Source organism: Strix aluco, chromosome 21 (assembly GCF_031877795.1).
Source record: "Strix aluco isolate bStrAlu1 chromosome 21, bStrAlu1.hap1, whole genome shotgun sequence".
Classification (NCBI taxonomy): Eukaryota; Metazoa; Chordata; class Aves; order Strigiformes; family Strigidae; genus Strix; species Strix aluco.
In genome coordinates, this window is record NC_133951.1 from 1,893,574 (window position 1) to 1,910,448 (window position 16,875).

General features: G+C 39.0%; 1 protein-coding gene across 8 annotated transcripts in view; it reads right to left on the minus strand.

Moving 5' to 3' along the window:
* Positions 1-11,519, minus strand: part of QTGAL (queuosine-tRNA galactosyltransferase) — a 187,349-nt gene extending 175,830 nt beyond the window's left edge. For all 8 annotated transcript variants that reach the window (XR_012625920.1, XR_012625919.1, XR_012625917.1 and 5 more), the window contains exons 1-4: positions 11,335-11,519; positions 7,036-7,152; positions 6,808-6,907; positions 1,697-1,761 (exon numbers count right to left, since the gene is read on the minus strand). Coding sequence is in view for 2 of the 8 variants with exons in the window: in XM_074846846.1 (XP_074702947.1) it covers positions 1,697-1,761; positions 6,808-6,907; positions 7,036-7,152; positions 11,335-11,430 (378 nt within the window). In the remaining 6 variants the exon portion in view is untranslated. The remainder of the gene's footprint in view (positions 1-1,696; positions 1,762-6,807; positions 6,908-7,035; positions 7,153-11,334) is intronic.
* Between the last annotated feature and the right edge of the window lie 5,356 nt (positions 11,520-16,875).

Sequence of the window (16,875 nt, forward strand, 5' to 3'; positions counted from 1 at the left end):
ACTTCAGGCAACGTAAGGACGTACTAACTCACCCTATGTCCCTAGAATGTCCCATACAATGTGGTATCTGTCCAAGCCTTGAATACCTGAACTTTGTAAATCATAAAAACTAATTTTTTTTTTTCATTTTAGATATGTAAACAGCCTCGCTGACTCACAGGAGAGTTAAATCCATGGAATCATTTATATAAATTAAATGGCGCTTGGGTTTGTGTTTATCTGAAGTAAAGCAAAAAGAACTGTATCCCAAGTTCATGCACCTCCTCAAAACTTGCACCACTCCTATTATTTCATGGCATAATTTATGATGTTCCTACACTCTTTCAAAATCTGGTGATTTTGATCTGATCAAAAACAGAGCAGCAGATTTTGTGCTCATACTTCCTCAAAATAATTTGTTTATGAAACAGACACTGACGCTCAGTGTTGGATATGAAATACTTATTTCTGATGTATGAAAAACTGACCTTTCCAAATACTGCTAATTTGTATATGTGATTGTGAGTTCTGTGCATTCAATGGATGTTCAAAATTTTGTTTCTGAAATACCCTTATATACCCATATGTATCAGATATTGCATTTCAAAGTTTCACCCTCCATAATCTTATATACACAGATTTACATGAAATACACTCTGTAAAACAAACAAACAAAACCCCCAAACCAACAAACTGTTAAAGGGAAACTAGGATAAAGTCAAATAAAAAGTCACACTGTGTTGCTAAATACAGTAATAACTTAAAGCAAGAATAAAGGGCAGGAAAGCCACCTGCAAAACTTGATTTCTTAAATGCTAAGACGAGGAATTTCTGCTGTATTGCCTTGGGTCAGAAGAAATGTATCAGCACTTAACCGTGTCAATTTTCACACACAAACAAAAAAAATCCTTCTATGCAGTTGATACAATAAATGGAGTTTGCAAACTGAAAGATTACCCAAATTAAAACTGGTGTGGCTATAAGGCTGTAGAGTTTACATACCTGCTCTCATGACACTTTCTAATAAGCACAGACAATCATAACATTAAGTTGAATCCTACCTGAAAACCTACACTTTCAGCAGCCAGTTCATCCTAGGACTACTCTAAACCCTAGTTCAGTTCCAATTCAGAGAGAAGAATCAATCTCCAGGTGAAATTACATGAGATCAGTGAGCCTTAAAGGTCCTGCTCTTCTTGCCTGATCCTAGCCACACGGCACTGTTCCTCAGATCAGCTATGCCCATTTGTGAAACCCTTCACTGCATATTAAGCTGCATAAAGTCAGATAGTTATCTGTGGGTTAGTGAGCTGAATGGGCTCACAGAAGGTATCCAACAAAGGACAGAAAAAAAAAATTCAAGATGGAAGGTGAGACCTCTCCTATTTTGCATCAAAAAGCCAGTAGATTAGCTCTTAGTTTCTCATCAATATAATTTTCTGAAGAATGTGGGAAAGAAAAATCCTGAAAACACCTAAATACCAACCTTGCCCAACCCTGCTCGCAATAGCTTGTGAAATCCGATAGGATCAAAGAATGGTGTAAGGCTGTAGGCTTTCTACGGGTTGGAACCCAACTTTACCGCTATAAATAGCAACCAGCACCTTTAACACCCAAACACCTTTAAACAGCTTGTCTTTAAGGCAGACCAGCAACTACATTAAAACCAAAAAAATTTTATTGACAAAACTAAGTTAGACAAAATGCATTAACTTACTGAATCCAGAAAGCAGAGATAGGTTCCTGAGCTCTGAATTACTGCTTGATTTTTAGCAAATCCAACTGTTAAGAAAACAAAGATAAAATTATATGGTAGTTTTTACCTTTGCATTTTTTTTAATCTTACTACCGTTAGGAACAGATGAAGGGAAATACAAAAATCAGTATCACGTAAAGTATGCGATTTTTCCATATTTAAAACAAAGTAATTCATAAATATTTAAACAGTATGCCTATTTCAGTTTTCTTCTCTCAATGATTGCAGTTGTATGTGTTAGAATTCTACCAGCAAGTAGAATTAGACTATTTTTGCTAGCCCTCCACAAAGACATGATATGCAATCCGTATCTTGCAGAGTCCGGCTACCCAGGTTTCACATCCAGTACCTCAGATCATAGAATCACAGAACAGTTTGAGTTGGGAGGGACCTTTAAAGGTCATCTAGTCCAACCCCCCTGCAATGAGCAGATGCTGAAAACCCTTGGCTGTATATACATATTCATCTCTTGAGTCATAATAAATAGTAACAAATCATAAAAAGGCAAAGGAAGAACAAGAAATTGCTAGGCAACTTGTTCTTCCCATCATCAGGCCAGGTCACCAGGAGGACTCAAAAAAAAAAATGATGTTCCATTATGCTTGTTAAATATAAAGTATGCAAATACAAAAACTTCATGCGCCATTTATGTAATGGCACATGTAACACAGAGGGGAACCAAAGCAGAAGAATATATGTACAAGGAACACAAACCTGGCTTATTTATACCATGACATGTTATACCATCCATGGAAGATCACACCGAAACGTAAATTCAGTCAAATGACAACGTTGGCATCTAGGGTCTTTTAGTTTCTGACTCCCTGACACTTGTTGAATCTTTTACCAAGCCATTTCAGGAAGTTGAACCAGAAGAAAACTTTTTTATCCATTTAATTTCTGAAGCAGATGACAGCACTGGAGGGTCAAACAAATGGCAGAGCCAGAAAAAAAGCGGGGGAGCTGGAATACACAGCCAGGAGTAAGGATGGGACTGCAGCAACCAGCATTAAGATGAACTCAGCTTACCACTGAAGTACATCTGCAAGGTAGGAGTGTTTCCCTGGGATAATTTCTGTATGTAGACAAGGTCTACCTAAGAATGTTACAGTCTTTGAATTCTTCTCCTGGGCATCATTAGAAGAAAAGACCATGCTATAGCAAGTGTTATTCTGAAAAACGCTATATGAATTCCACTTGGTCATATAGGTAATATTTAAGCTTTGTTTAAGGTATTTATGGAACCAAGTCAGGGAATCCAGCAAAAGATTGCCCTGACATGCAGACTAAATGATGTGAAGATATGCAGTACTGTGGGATTTTTATTCTTTAATGGGAAAACTGGAAATGTAAAGCCAGAAAACCTCACCATGAAGTGGAGCAGGATAATTTTAAATAAAATTATCCCTAAAGTTCCTGATTTTGCATTTGAAAAAAGCAGACTTCTGTAATTCTCTACTCTTTTTATGTAATACAGGTTTAAGTTTGCTCAGGAAACAAATTTAACTGGGCTCAAAGGTTCACTTAGTTTTAATGCACATGCTCCTTGGCTATTTTGCTGACTTGTCCAAGTAGAGAAAAAGACTTATGACTGCATTTCTTACTGCCTCAAAGGAACATTATGTCAACTACCAACAGAACACTACTAATAAAGGTTCTTCCTTATAATTGTGTTATTCTTTTCTTATGTATTTTGAGTATTTTAATCCTCACAACTTCTCATCATGGATTTCTTGGACTTATCTTACACTATATTTACATATTACTTTTTATACACATAAGAATGTCTAATCTCACATATACAGTTACTCTCTTTCTCCTTCCTATTGGCAGTAAAAAAGCAGCTGGCAAAGTCAGTAGCTACCACACAGCAGAGCTGAATCCTGGCATAAGCAGTTTTAGTAGGAAACAACTGATGCAAGTTAGCAGGTCTGGACATGCCAAACAAGCAAAACCCTAATACTGTGGAGGTCCCTACTAAAGCAAGAGGTAAAAAACCAGGATAGAACTAAATTTGCCCAACATCAAGCAAATCAATACTCTCATACACCATTACCAGTTGCAAAGCAGCCTGTACTTACATTTCAATACTGTCATTAGTATACCCCAATATTTCAACAACTTTCAGTAGAAAATAATGAAAGACTAGGAATCAATAATACAGAAAAAAGTGAAGGAGACTCAAAGGCAACTACAAGATGACAATTATATTACTCTATGAGCTTTCTGAAATATTTCATATCTCATTTTCAAATAAAAGACTTCAAATAAAATCATGAAATATTTAATATTTGTTATGAGAAAAAGTTGGAAAATATTTCTTTCTAAGACTAAGAGAGAAACTATCCTGAAGCTTTTCATATACCAGCTATTTTTTTAGAGGGGAGAGAAGAAAATCCACATATTTTAAAAATTATTAATAAGAGAGATATAACTCCCTGTAGAAGAAACTAGATATTAAAAATAGTTTCACCACAACAAATCTTATGTTTGGCATGAATAAAAAATTTTCTTTAATATTACTCTACTGAACAAAATCAAATGTTTGTGCCAGGTCTCTGAGTTTTGTAAGGCCTGCTTACTTGGTGAAAAGAGCCTGTTACCATGGTTACAGCCGTAAAAACTTAAGCCTCAGTGAGATATTAACATTCCTCACTCTTGGAAAGAAAAAGGTTTCCTTTTTTTAGGCAAGTGACCCTTTCTTTTTTTCTAGGTCCCCCCCTTTCTTTTACATGTTAGAAAAGAATCAGAAATAAATCCTAATCTTGTGTAAATAGTTGAAGATGTGAAGCCTGACTAGTACATTGTTTCTGTACTAAAGCATCTTCTTTTAAAGGAAAGACTCCTTACAGTTGTAACTAGTCCTTAACATAATAAAAGTAAATCACTGAAAGCAAACAAATAGTATGGATTGCAAGTAACCTGCTCCTAAAATGTAACAACCATGAAGAAAAGATGTCCTCATTTTAATGGTGACCTGAGAGTGACTTCCACATGAATAAGCTTGGTTTTGGTTTTTTTTAAAGAACTATGCATTTCATACTATTATTTAAAACAATGCTCACAGCTGCATCCCCCACCCCCAATGTATTAAACATTTGTTCAGGTTTCAGCTATCCCAACACTGACAAACGCATGTTAAAACAAAAATTAATCTGACATATCTCTAATGGCACAAAATACTCCTTGTAGTTCACAACTCAAACATAGTTTTAGTTCCAGTTTCCTAAACTGGTGAACTGACTTCAGAATTTTAACATAAATTATTGTCAAAACATTGCACCCGTGTTCTTGCAAACTAAAAACTAGTTTACACACCTGATTAATACAACACTCTTTTAGGAACAAGACTTTATACATGGAAAATGTTTTATAAAAATGGAAAATATATTATACGACAAGATGGTATTAACAAAAACATTACTAAACAACTTTCCTAGGTACCATAATTAACAGCCTCTGGTATTTTTCTTTGACTTCTTTCCTGGGAAATCACAACCTACTTAGTTTCTAGATCATCAACTACTAAGAGAAGTAAGATTTTAAAGACAAGTGATCACCCAATAGTTGAGGAGGGAAAAAAGGAAGATCGATAAATTTCCAGGAATACAAGCAATTCTTGACATTGCTCAACTCCAGCTTTATCAGTTGCCCAAAAGAGAAAAATTCCCTCTACAAACCTTCTCTGTCTTTTGTCATTACCAGCTCAATAATGCTAGTATTACAAGTTGCACTGTCAAAACAACACTGGCTCATGCTAGAGACATTAAGATACTAAAAATATTTATAGTAACAGTTATGCTGTGTTACTTCAGTATTGCTAGGTCTGACAACTGTTTAAAAAACAGCTTTAAAGAAGTCTACAGTCAAAAGAATTTACAGTAAATAAAGCCTATACCAAGTTGCAGATTAATTCAGTGCACAAACTCCTATTTATTTGCATGTTTCAATAAGGGGATGAAAATTAAGCTTTCTGAAACAGAACTGGCTTTTCGTAAGACCATTTTGAGGAGACTGTAATAAGCCTAGGTTTCTTTCCAGTCACAAACAGGATATTTTGTTAAAAACCAGCAACTGACCAGGTTTTGTGTTACAGGGTTTCCGAAGTGTGTCTTTTAAGGGAGATAACTTGAAAGACACAGATTTGGAAGGAGTCTGATATCAATTGCTACCTGTCTACTCATTGTCACAAAATCCAGAATGATAGTAACATTAGTTACACAGCTCCCATGCAAAAGTGAGCACACTGTTCTGCTTGCTTTGTCCTGTTGTTCTCCCTCAGAACACTGACATGATCTTCCACCTTCAATGCCATTCAACACCAGCTTCTTCAAAGAGCAATACACTTTCATTTCTATTTTACACTTTAGCAAGTTGTCTGCTAAAAAAATCCCTAAACATAAACCAACCAAAACAAGCAAAAGAAAAACTGAGAATTTATTTGTTATCTCCTTCAGTGGGTAAATGTAATTCACATTAGCATGTAAATCAATAAGGAATCACACCACACACCTATCTGGTAGCTCATGATATTGTTTAGCCCCTTGTGTAAATACTCAGGAGTTCTGTAAGAGTTTTTAGTTCACACACCAAAACTTTTCTGAAACCTCTGTTTTGATCTGATCATCAAAGGGACATCAAAAATGCATTTTGTTCTGTTTCAGGGTCTATTCTACAAGACTGAAAGATATGCATTTGCTTCTTAAATCATTACATAAGAAATTCTGGATTTCTTTTTTCTTAAACCCATCTCATAAAGATAAATCAGATATCAGTAAAATTGTAAGCATTAACAACACTGTGTATATTACAATTAAACAAAATTCTTTTGCTGAGTAGAGCACAAGTGTTAAGCCAAGTTCTTCTTTCCTGGATGTATAAACAAATTCTACAGAGCCAGAACCAGCAGGGCCAAATTCTAAACTGGAATGAGTTTTTGAATGGAGAACTCTGGAAAACAATGTGGCTTTTTTCCATTGCAAGTGGCTAAAAAAGACAGTTTTTAAACTAAAAACCAGAAGATGCCTCCAATAACAACCTAACTCTCAAAAAATCATTATTAAGCTACATACCCCCTCGAGGCTGAGATGACTCGTTACTACCAATGATTACTGGAACACCAGCATCTTCCAATTTGGTCTTCCATTTTTCAATGATTTCAGCTGAACTATCCTAGAAAAATGATGACATAGACGCAGCTATTTTAACTTGTATGGTGAACCAAACACAGTCCAAACCAGAAATTCCTATCAGAGACAGTATTTACTTGGACAGTATTTTAAATAAGGTCGGAAACATACCTTACTGGCATCATTAAAAACTGACAGCTCCATGGTTTCTTTAAAATCTTGTTCCCAAACTGACTTCAAGCATTCATCTAACCAGGATTCGCTGTTGTGAACAGGCACAATGACAGACTACAAAAAACCAAACAAAAATCCAAATGTATGTCAGTAAGCACTATTTTTGTTTACTTACAGTATAAGAATATTCATTAAAAAGGGGAAGTGCCAGATCCTTCTGAAACTAACTTTCACAAAAAATGCATCTTAAAAATATAAAAGTAGGCCAAGTTCCTTTATTTTAATTACAAATATACAATTTACTTTCTTCTTTATCAAACTTTTTTTTTCAGTTTTTGAGTTCTACAAGATGGATTTTGGTAGATCTCTGAGGAAACAAGAGACTACTGAACCAAAAATGCTACCAAAACACCTAGAACACCACACTAACCTGTTTCTAGTATTGCTGCATTTCTTACAATACTCTACTTCTGTCTGCTGTTAATGCATCTTACTCATCAATTTTTCTTTAAGCTTACTACCTAATTGGAGATGCTTATACCGTTGGGCTCTAGCCAAGTTTTTAAAAATTATTCTATCTAAAACTGCTGTTAAGCACATTAGAAGATGACACATGACATAGTTCCATAGTCTACCATTTCAGCTGCAGACTTTCCTATTATAGCCTCTCTTGGTTTAGCCACATACACACAAAACATCTGAAATATTTTAAAATTGGTTAGAAACCAGAGGCAAGGGATCCCTCTGTTCAGTTACTCACCACTGTTCTAGTTACCCCCAAAAAGCCAACAACTTCCCCCAAATTCTTTCAGTATCTCAAAAAAGAATACATTCCATTCACAGAATGCAAAGTCCTGAGCAATGAGCTCAGTAATACACTGGTATGCTTCTGAAGGGAGAGTCCAAACCTGTACCTGTTAAGATCACTTATAGATGGGGAACTTAAGGCAAAGAGCCTGAGTGACTTGTAAAAAGTCTCATGGGACATTTAAAGAAGTTCCTAGAAACAGAACTCAAACTCCTTATGGTGTGGTGTAACCATAAACGCATAATTTGTAGAAATAGAGGATTAGTTCCTACTGTGAGCATGTGAGAATCTTTAGAAACAAAATACTAGAAGAATACTTTAATTGAATTATTCAGGATGTAGTGACATGCGAGTACACGTACATTGGGCGAATACAGGCAAAAGCACACATTAGTAGGCAGATTTTGTGGGTGCTGAGGAGTGTATTTTTGGGTTTTTTTACAGAGTATGATGTATGTACACGCAGGTATTACAGAGTATGATGCATGGTCCAATGATTAATAAACAAGAAACTTAACATTTCACAGCAAAATAAAAAAAATATATTTATTTGTCTAAAAAGAATTAATATCCTGATTTTTGGCAGCATGCTGCAATGCAAAGGGGGTATTTAAATGAAGTAGGAGGAAAGCTACCTAAAATTTTAAGCAAAGCAGGTCTTTGAGTTCTGTTTTGGAGAGATAAGTAAAATAAGGAGAAATATGACAATAAATATGTGAAATTGATTACCAATTACAACATACAGACAAAAAAGATTATTTCAGAACTGTCTGAGATTGGGACTACAAAAATACACAAAAATCTGAGATTCTAAGCCAATATATTCAATTTACTTGGGATTTTAATATCCTTTATGTCTAGATGGCAATTAAAATATGATCCTATACATTCATACTAATCAAACATATTCAGAAAGGAGTTTTCCAGTTCTTTCAATGACAATATAAACTAGCTACAGTTTTGCACATCCAGAAAAATCAATGATTTTCCAATTTGTTTTCCAATTAACTCAGTAAAAATTTGACTATGCCATCACAAACTAGCCTGATATTGCCTTAAAAATTGCAAAACTGGAACTTCTTTGATTTTTTTCATCATAAACTCCTGTTTTAAGCCAGGACATCAGTGCATAATATCCAGATTATGTTTGGACCTCTCTGTTTACTTTGAACTGAAAACAGAAAAAACAGTACTTTAATGGCAGCACATATAAAACAATCCCTAAATACCCGATGGCAGTAAGGTACTCTGAACTCAACATAATAACCCATAATACATTACCATGCCCTAAACACATTACTGTGAGCAAGTTCTACTTCCACAGAACTATCACAACAATGTTGAGCTAGATGCCTGTCAAAATCCGGTACAGAGCTGAATTGCTGATGCCACTTCTGTGTAAAAAAACCTGAAAAATTAACAAATCCATACAAATAACTGTACATAGTATTATGACAAAAATATCAGAGCACTGCTAACATTGTGGAATAAAGGTTCCTTAGGTTCTACCATTCTTACTCAGTTTACTGGTTTTCTGTGTTTAAATTTTTTTTTAAGCCAAAGATAAATTAAAAGTACCTCAGAGCTAAACTTTCATTTCTCCCTAGTTCATTTCTACATTTGTAGCCTGGCTTAAAAGTTGTAGTTGGTACTTGTCCTGAACTAGGCATTCATAAATTGGCCTTTATCATCATGTGACTATATCAGAATACTTCAATCTCCTTGGTTCATTTAAAGAGGGAAGAACATGAATCGGGGCACTATTTCACTTACAGACAGATTCATAGTAAAACACCCAGCTGGTAGTAACCTCAAGAGATTGTCTCTGTTTCTGCTGTCCCAGAGCAAGATCAGATGTATCACTGCTGACAAACCATCATCTCCAGGGACAGAAACACCAACCTTGCTAAGGCAATCTCCAAAAAGCAGGCAGAACAGAGACCTGAAATACAGTTTTCCCAATGTCTGAAGTCCTTTTGCTGCAGTTTATGCCAACCATTACTTCCCAAACCCAGCATGGATTATTATTTTAGTTCTTTTTGCAGCAGCCTTTCATATATTTGAAGACCACTACCATAATAGTAAGCTACAAAAATACGCACAAAGACCTTTCAAAGTAATTTTGAGTCAACACAGGGACATAAATTGCAAACAACTAATGTATTTTTGTCATTACAAGATCAACTGAGTGACAACTGAGAATTCTCATTTCATTAGCTGAGACTGATCTATAGCAGAATCCAACAGAGGAGCATTTTCACGGCCTATGAGCCAACAGTTAAAATACAGAAGCATGAATCAGATCTGGATTTGAGCATTGTGACACTATCTGGTTTTCCCTGAACTTCACACTTTCTAGAGTAAGATCTGAAGTGATTTTAGGTATTTTTAGTAATGCAGTTTTGCCATCACTAAGCTGAAGATAATGATTCTTTGCTTCACTGCAAAATGCATTTTGCTGTATGGCAAAAATGACAGAAGGCAAAATGGTTAACAGGTAGTTCAATCTCCTTTCTTCTAGAGATGTATTACTCAACGAAAAACCTCCTCCCTCAGCTAGTCCACTGAAAAACAATACATCCATCACAAGATTGAAAGGTAGAGAAATGTGAGGGTTTATTTAAAAAAAAAAAAAAAAGGTGTCAGAAACTGTGCAACTGAATGTTTTGCATCCAAGAAATCTCTGGTGTCTGGCATTATCACCATCATCCTCTACTAAGAATATATACGATAAACAACTCCAAAGTGAAAACTTATTTTCAGTTTCCACAAGTTTCAGTTCAAGTAGATTCCTACCTGCTTCCATATCTGAATGTGGAAAATCAATTTTAAAAATCATTTTAACACTGCTGAAGATTTTAGAGAAGTCAGAAACTGTTATTTTCAAATCAAGTTTTCATATGAGTCATTATTCCAAGCCATTTGGAAACTCATGGCCATTAGCAGAAACATACTGATTTTGACAAATCTCAGATATGGGATACTTTAAATAAACCCAGAGATTTTCAGGCCACATTCTTTAGGATCTACGACTCTGTGAAGCTGTTCATCATTTTTACTTGCCCATTGATCTGTAGGTTTTTGCTTTTCAGATGTTTGCCTCGCTAAATCCAAATTGTTGCCAAACCGCATCAGTTGTATGTGTATAGATTTGTAAAATAAAAACTCAGGTAAACAATACCAAACATTGTTACGGGGAGTAGCAAAAGAATGAACTATTGCAAGAAAATGTTAAAACTCTCTTTTCAACCAGACGTGCCGGCCTGTCGCTCTGTAAGGCCAGCCTGCACAGAACCAAGGCCAAAAGCCCCTCCTGGAAAGCCCCGCCGCCTCCCTCCGCCGCAGCACCTACAAACCCTCCGGGGCCACCGCCCGGCGGGGAGCCCGGCGGCTGCCGCAGCCCCTCGGGCCTTCAGTCCTTCCCCAGCCCCGCGGCTCGCCGCCCGGCCGCCCCCCCGCGCCGGCGCCTCAGCCCGCCCCACACGTACCACCTGGACGGCGCGGCCCGGCCCCGCCGGCGGCCGGGGGGGCACAGGGCGGCGGGCTGCGGCGGGGCTCCCGCCGGCTCTCCCCGCCTCCGCCATGGCCGCCTCCGCCCCTCAGGGAGGAGGAGCGGGGGGGCCCGCTCAGCCCGCGAGGCGCTGGAGGAGCCGGGGCTGCCGGCCGCGGGGCAGGCGGCTGCCTCACGCGTCCCGCCGCGGGGTGCTGCCAGCTGCTCCCCCCGCCCGGTTTTCCCTTCAGGAACGGCCCCGCTCCCCCTCCTCAGGGCCGGGCGGTCAGCCCAGCCCGCCCCGCTCCCGCCTCGCCCCCTCAGGCCTCCCGGGCACCGGGGCGAACGCCCCGCGCGGGACCCAGCGGCGGGAGGAACAACGAGCGAGAAGGCGGCTGGAAGGGCCGGAAGCGCCGCCGCGGCGCGACAGTCTGGGCTGGCGGCGGCGGGCAGCGAGGCGCGGGGCGGCGGGAGGGCCGGGCGGCGCTGCCTGCAGGCCGCAGGGGCCCCGGGGCCAGCCGCAGGCCGTGCCCCTCGCCCGGGAAGGCCGCCGCGGCCGGAGGCTGCGCCGTGGCCTGTTAAAGTTTTAAAACGTTGCTCCTCGCTGCGTGTGCGCTATCGCCTCCGGCGCTCCCCCGGCCCGGCTGCGGGTGTGCGGGTCAGGCCGTGGTAGAGCTGAAGGTCCTGTCTGCGGAGGCGCTAATTTCCTACATAAATGGTGCCTGCAGATTCCCACCTGTTTTCTGCTTACATTTTTATACCTGTCTCTCTCCAGTCAGCACTTTTCTGGGTCAAGACTGGTCTGTTCAGTGCTACCAGTGAGTTTTTTATTTTTAACAACCTTCTAAAATGGGAAAATATTTGTTGGTGGTAATGATATCATTATTGATCATTCAGTTATTGAAACACACGATTCTGCAACCACTTACTCCCTTGAAAGTATTCACAGCTAAAAGGGGTTGCAAGACCAGGCCCTATACAACAATCTATTCAGAATTTTTAAAATTTGCACAAAGCAATCTTTGTTGAGCAAAATCCTGAGATTATCCCTTGTTTATCTGAAGAGCCTGTTAAACAGCTAGACAATTCAAGGAGCAAACAGAGCAGAGTTATCTTAAAATGTTTGTTGGCACACAAATCTGAGAACTGAGGAGGTGAGGAAGACAGCCAAGCAGTAATTCACCCTCGGAATCTATTTCAAATTATCTACACAGCTTCTCTCCATCCAGCTTGAGTTTAATCTCTCTGTGAACAGCACTGCTAAATATGATCATTTCTTTTTCTGGCGACGAAGGCTGCTAGCACTTTTATGTTGCCTGCATGCCTTGCTTTATCTAAGAAAGTGTAGCAGAGTATTGCCTTACTCGCACTGAACCAAACAAAAGTCCTAGTCAGGGACCAGTGCCTCATTATGCGAAGCAGACTACAAAATGCAGAGCAAAACCCATGCTTCCTTCCCCGAGGAAAATAGAGAACCAATCAAAACCACCAGAAGTGTTTTCTAAGTTATATTCTGTAGCTGACCACAGAGGGTAATTAAATACAAACATCTACTTAAAATGTGATTTTCATTTGGGGGGATTTTGGATACACTGTTAAAAGGCCCACAAGCATGCAAAAACTATTCAGAGGGATTTTCAGCGCAACCTAGGCATCTAACTTCCATTGTGAGAGTCGTTACCTACCGGCTTTTGAAAATCTAGCAGGCATTTCTGTGTTCTTGGGCAACTAAATAGTTTTCAAAATATAGTCCATTGTTTCAGTGCCTATTCCTCTTTCATGAGGGCCAGGATGGAAACACTGTCATGCCAAACTCATTTAGAAGCAAGCAAAAATGGTTTGGTCCTGGTTGTACTTCCAATTGCTCTACTTTAAAGATTCAGCGTCGTGGGGAACAGCACACAAAGCAGTTCTTACAGCTAAGAGCATTAGAGAATCAAAGACGTTTCTCATCATACCAGTTTTCAGCTTTTATTTCTGATAAAACAATCTCTTGAGGATCATTACTCTGAACCTAAAACTTGCAAATTCTGGAGGTTTTAGCTATCAACAGAAATGTTCCTCATCTTGATGGAAAGACATAGTACATAGAAAGTTGTTTTGCTTTCTTTGCATTTAACTGTCATTTCAAAAATTACACAGACTAGTTATAGTGTGGACAACTTAGACCTATTGACTTCTGAGGACAGATCTCAAACTGGGAGTTTGAAAAGAGATAAAAAAAGAACTGCTTGTGTAGGGTATGGCTGGAGTTATTTAGGCCAAGTAGTCTTGGGTTTAGTTTCTTTCTGAAGAGGTCAAATTGTAACTGAGGGGGTAAAAGAGTATCCTTACAAACAAATCTGATTTCTGGTGTTCTGGAGCATGTGGACAACTTAATTTAGTTTTATCTTTATTGAAAAGACAGAACGAATGAGTATAGGGTTTTTCTTCTAACACCTTTGTCACTGAATTTACAAGCTTCAGCACTGAAGTATTTCCAGAACATGCCACGTTGAAAGGATCATTCAACAGAGTAGGTAAAATATTCAGCTTAGAGCTAGTTTTGAAACCACTTCTATTCAAAGAATGCTTTGAGCTTCCAAAAATGCTCTGTTAGTTTCATAAAACGTCACAGTTGAGTGGCAAGAAAAAAAAATGCAATATTTCTCATTATAGTACTATGGGGCAGAATGGGACTTCAGAAGCTCATCTAGTAGTCCCACCGTCCTGAGACAGCTTTGTCATTCCTGACAAATACCTACTAGACTGGCCTCAAAGGCCTTCCTCCAACAATGGAGGCTTCATAACATCTTCAGACAATTTATTGCAGTCCTCACTATCTTTAACCTCAGAAAAGATTTCTTAATATCTAACATAGATCTTGCTGTGATTTCCAAACCTACTCAAATTTGGTGGGCTAAATCTTTTCCCCCAGCAAACAGACCCAGACACCTATCATCTTCCCCATTCTAGAGCTGTTGAGCCTGAACCTATTGCATAACTTTTCCTTTTTATATAGAAACTTCTTGCTATCTCTCTCCCTCCAGAGACTAAAAGGCCTCAGCTCCCAAGATACAGTTCCTCAGTCTGAGTCCTCTGTTAGTAACAGGAGTTTAAATATTTTCCCTTAGGCAAAAATTATCACCCTTTCCTCCTACCTTAGTTGATTCAGCACTTTGACCGCATTTTAGGCCAGGATGTGAAAAGTTTTGCTGTTCTGTTAAGAAAAAACCCAAAACTTTAGTACCCTATCCTGCCTTTTTGCAGGCCTAAAAAAAAAAAAAATACAACCCATTTCATAGTCAAACACAAGAGCTTATACAAATGAGGAGGCCAGTAACCTGCCAAAGATAAAACTAGACTCTCTTGTAAAGGACACAGCCCAACATCCTTTAAGCCTGTATCTCTGCCCTGAGAGGCTCCCTCAGCCCCCTCCTTAAGGGGTCCCCTGATAGCCCTCTCCCGAGTGTTTTTATCCCCTGCAGCTGTGTGCCTTCTCAGCTGCTTTCTTGCTAATGCCCACGTTAACCCTTTCTTTGCCCGACAGGGCTTGCAAACTCCATCCCAAATCTGTTATTCCTTATCCACCCCGTACACAGAAAACAAGTCATTCCCTTCCTCTCCACAGACACAATTTATGGATTTGCAAATTGTTGTTACGCTTCCCTCCTGTCCCGCTCTCTTGTTTAGGTTATGCACATCTGATTCATTCAGTCCTTCCTTGCTGGTCATGCTTTAGCCCTCTGTTTATTCTCATTGCTCTCTCCTGGACTCTCTCTGGGCACTTTGCATCTCTGCTGGAGAATGAGACCCAGCGCCAGACCCAGTGTTCCCGCTGGGGCCGCACCACTGCTGGGCAGAGCAGGATTACTTCCCATGTCTTGCAAGCCATACTCCTGTTTGCACAGCTTAGTGCAGTGTTTGCCTTTTTCACAATGGCTTGACACTGTTGACTTCTAATCAGCTTGTGATCTATTATATCCCCTAGATCTTTTTCTGCATGAGGGAAACAGTATTTTAGCAGTTTTATTCCAGTCAGCCACATGAGAAGAAAATGACTGAAGTAGTGTGAGTGAGATTATCTGCTTTGTGCTTCAATACCAGGATTGTTTACTGGTTTCCAATTAGTTACATGTGTACACCCTGTTAAGGGAGTCCCACAACTGTTGCTAACGCCTTCCTTTGGCCTTCAGAGCCTTTATTACTAGTGGGGACTAGTACCTAAGAGTTATTTGGGCCAATTTCCCTGTGTACTCAAGACTTCAAATGCTCAGCTGAAATTGCAGGGCTAATTGCTCTGAAGAAAACCTCTTATAATTTAGACATATTGAGTTTGAATAACCTCCCTGAAAAATGCTGTTGCTCTCTAGAGAAGAACTGTTGTGTGAAACATTTCTCTCTTTGAAATATTAGCTGTCGTTATAAAGGATGTTGCTGCTGCTTGTTTCTTTTTTTTAAATGAGTCAATCTGAAGAAGCCCGTGGTTGTTTTTATGAGTTGGCAAATGTCACAAATATTCTGTTAACAGGAGTAATGGACTTAGGTACATTTTTGGGTGAACTAGAAAGATCCCATTCATTTCAGTACCAGTCCACACCTCCAAACATACACTCTTCTTGACCACCACCAGTCATCCCACTCCCTGTGCACTTTCATGCCCTCTCATCAGTCTGCTGGACCACCTTGCAATTTTGTGAAGGTTCTCTGTTCTGATTGAGCCATTCTCTTAGCTGCTCTAGTTCAGCTGTTGAGTACACCTTTATGTTTGGTGTGTTTTTGTGGCATTTAGACTGCAGGAGCTAAGGTGGTAGCAAGGGAGAGGCACAGTTCTTCCACAGACTTGAACAAGATCAGTGCAGGTTTTTCTTTGCCTAGGGCTTCAATAATTGAGCGATCTTATGCAAAGTTAGACTTTTATTTGGCAATCTTTTCTTAAAGGAGTGTTTCTATATAATGCTGCGGTTTTAAAATACAATAAAAGAAACATCTTTACTTTTTAACTGGTGAAATCTGCTGGAGTATCTAGTGATAGGCAACTGATTACAGTCTAACTACCTTGGTTAATACAGTTTGGGTTTGTTATTAAGTAACCTATCTGACACCCAGTAAAGTAATAATGGTATTTTCCTTACTTACCCAAAAAGCTTTGTAAGTAAGTTATTTGGAGGGAAAAAAATCTTATTTACAGAAGATAGCAAGATTCAGATAATGGAAGCAGATAAAAATTAGCCTTGAAATCCCATTTTCCTAATCTTGACAAGTTCCTGTGTGCCACAAGTGATAACCCTTGAGAATCAAAGCTTCTACTTGAAGAAGAACAAACCTTTAGAAAGTTCAGTTTATGTTCTTTGTTTTTCAAAACCATACCTCTGTTTGATCTTCTTGATGACTGAAGTGTTAAACACTTACAAAATAAAGTGATACTAGAGAGCTGAGGAAAGTAGGTAGAATTGTATATTTCCCAGAGATTCACTGCTAAATTCATACTGTCCACAATCAGAATTTTGTTGAACTTCAGTACCTTTGGGAGCTTAAAATTCTTTGTATATAAGTACAG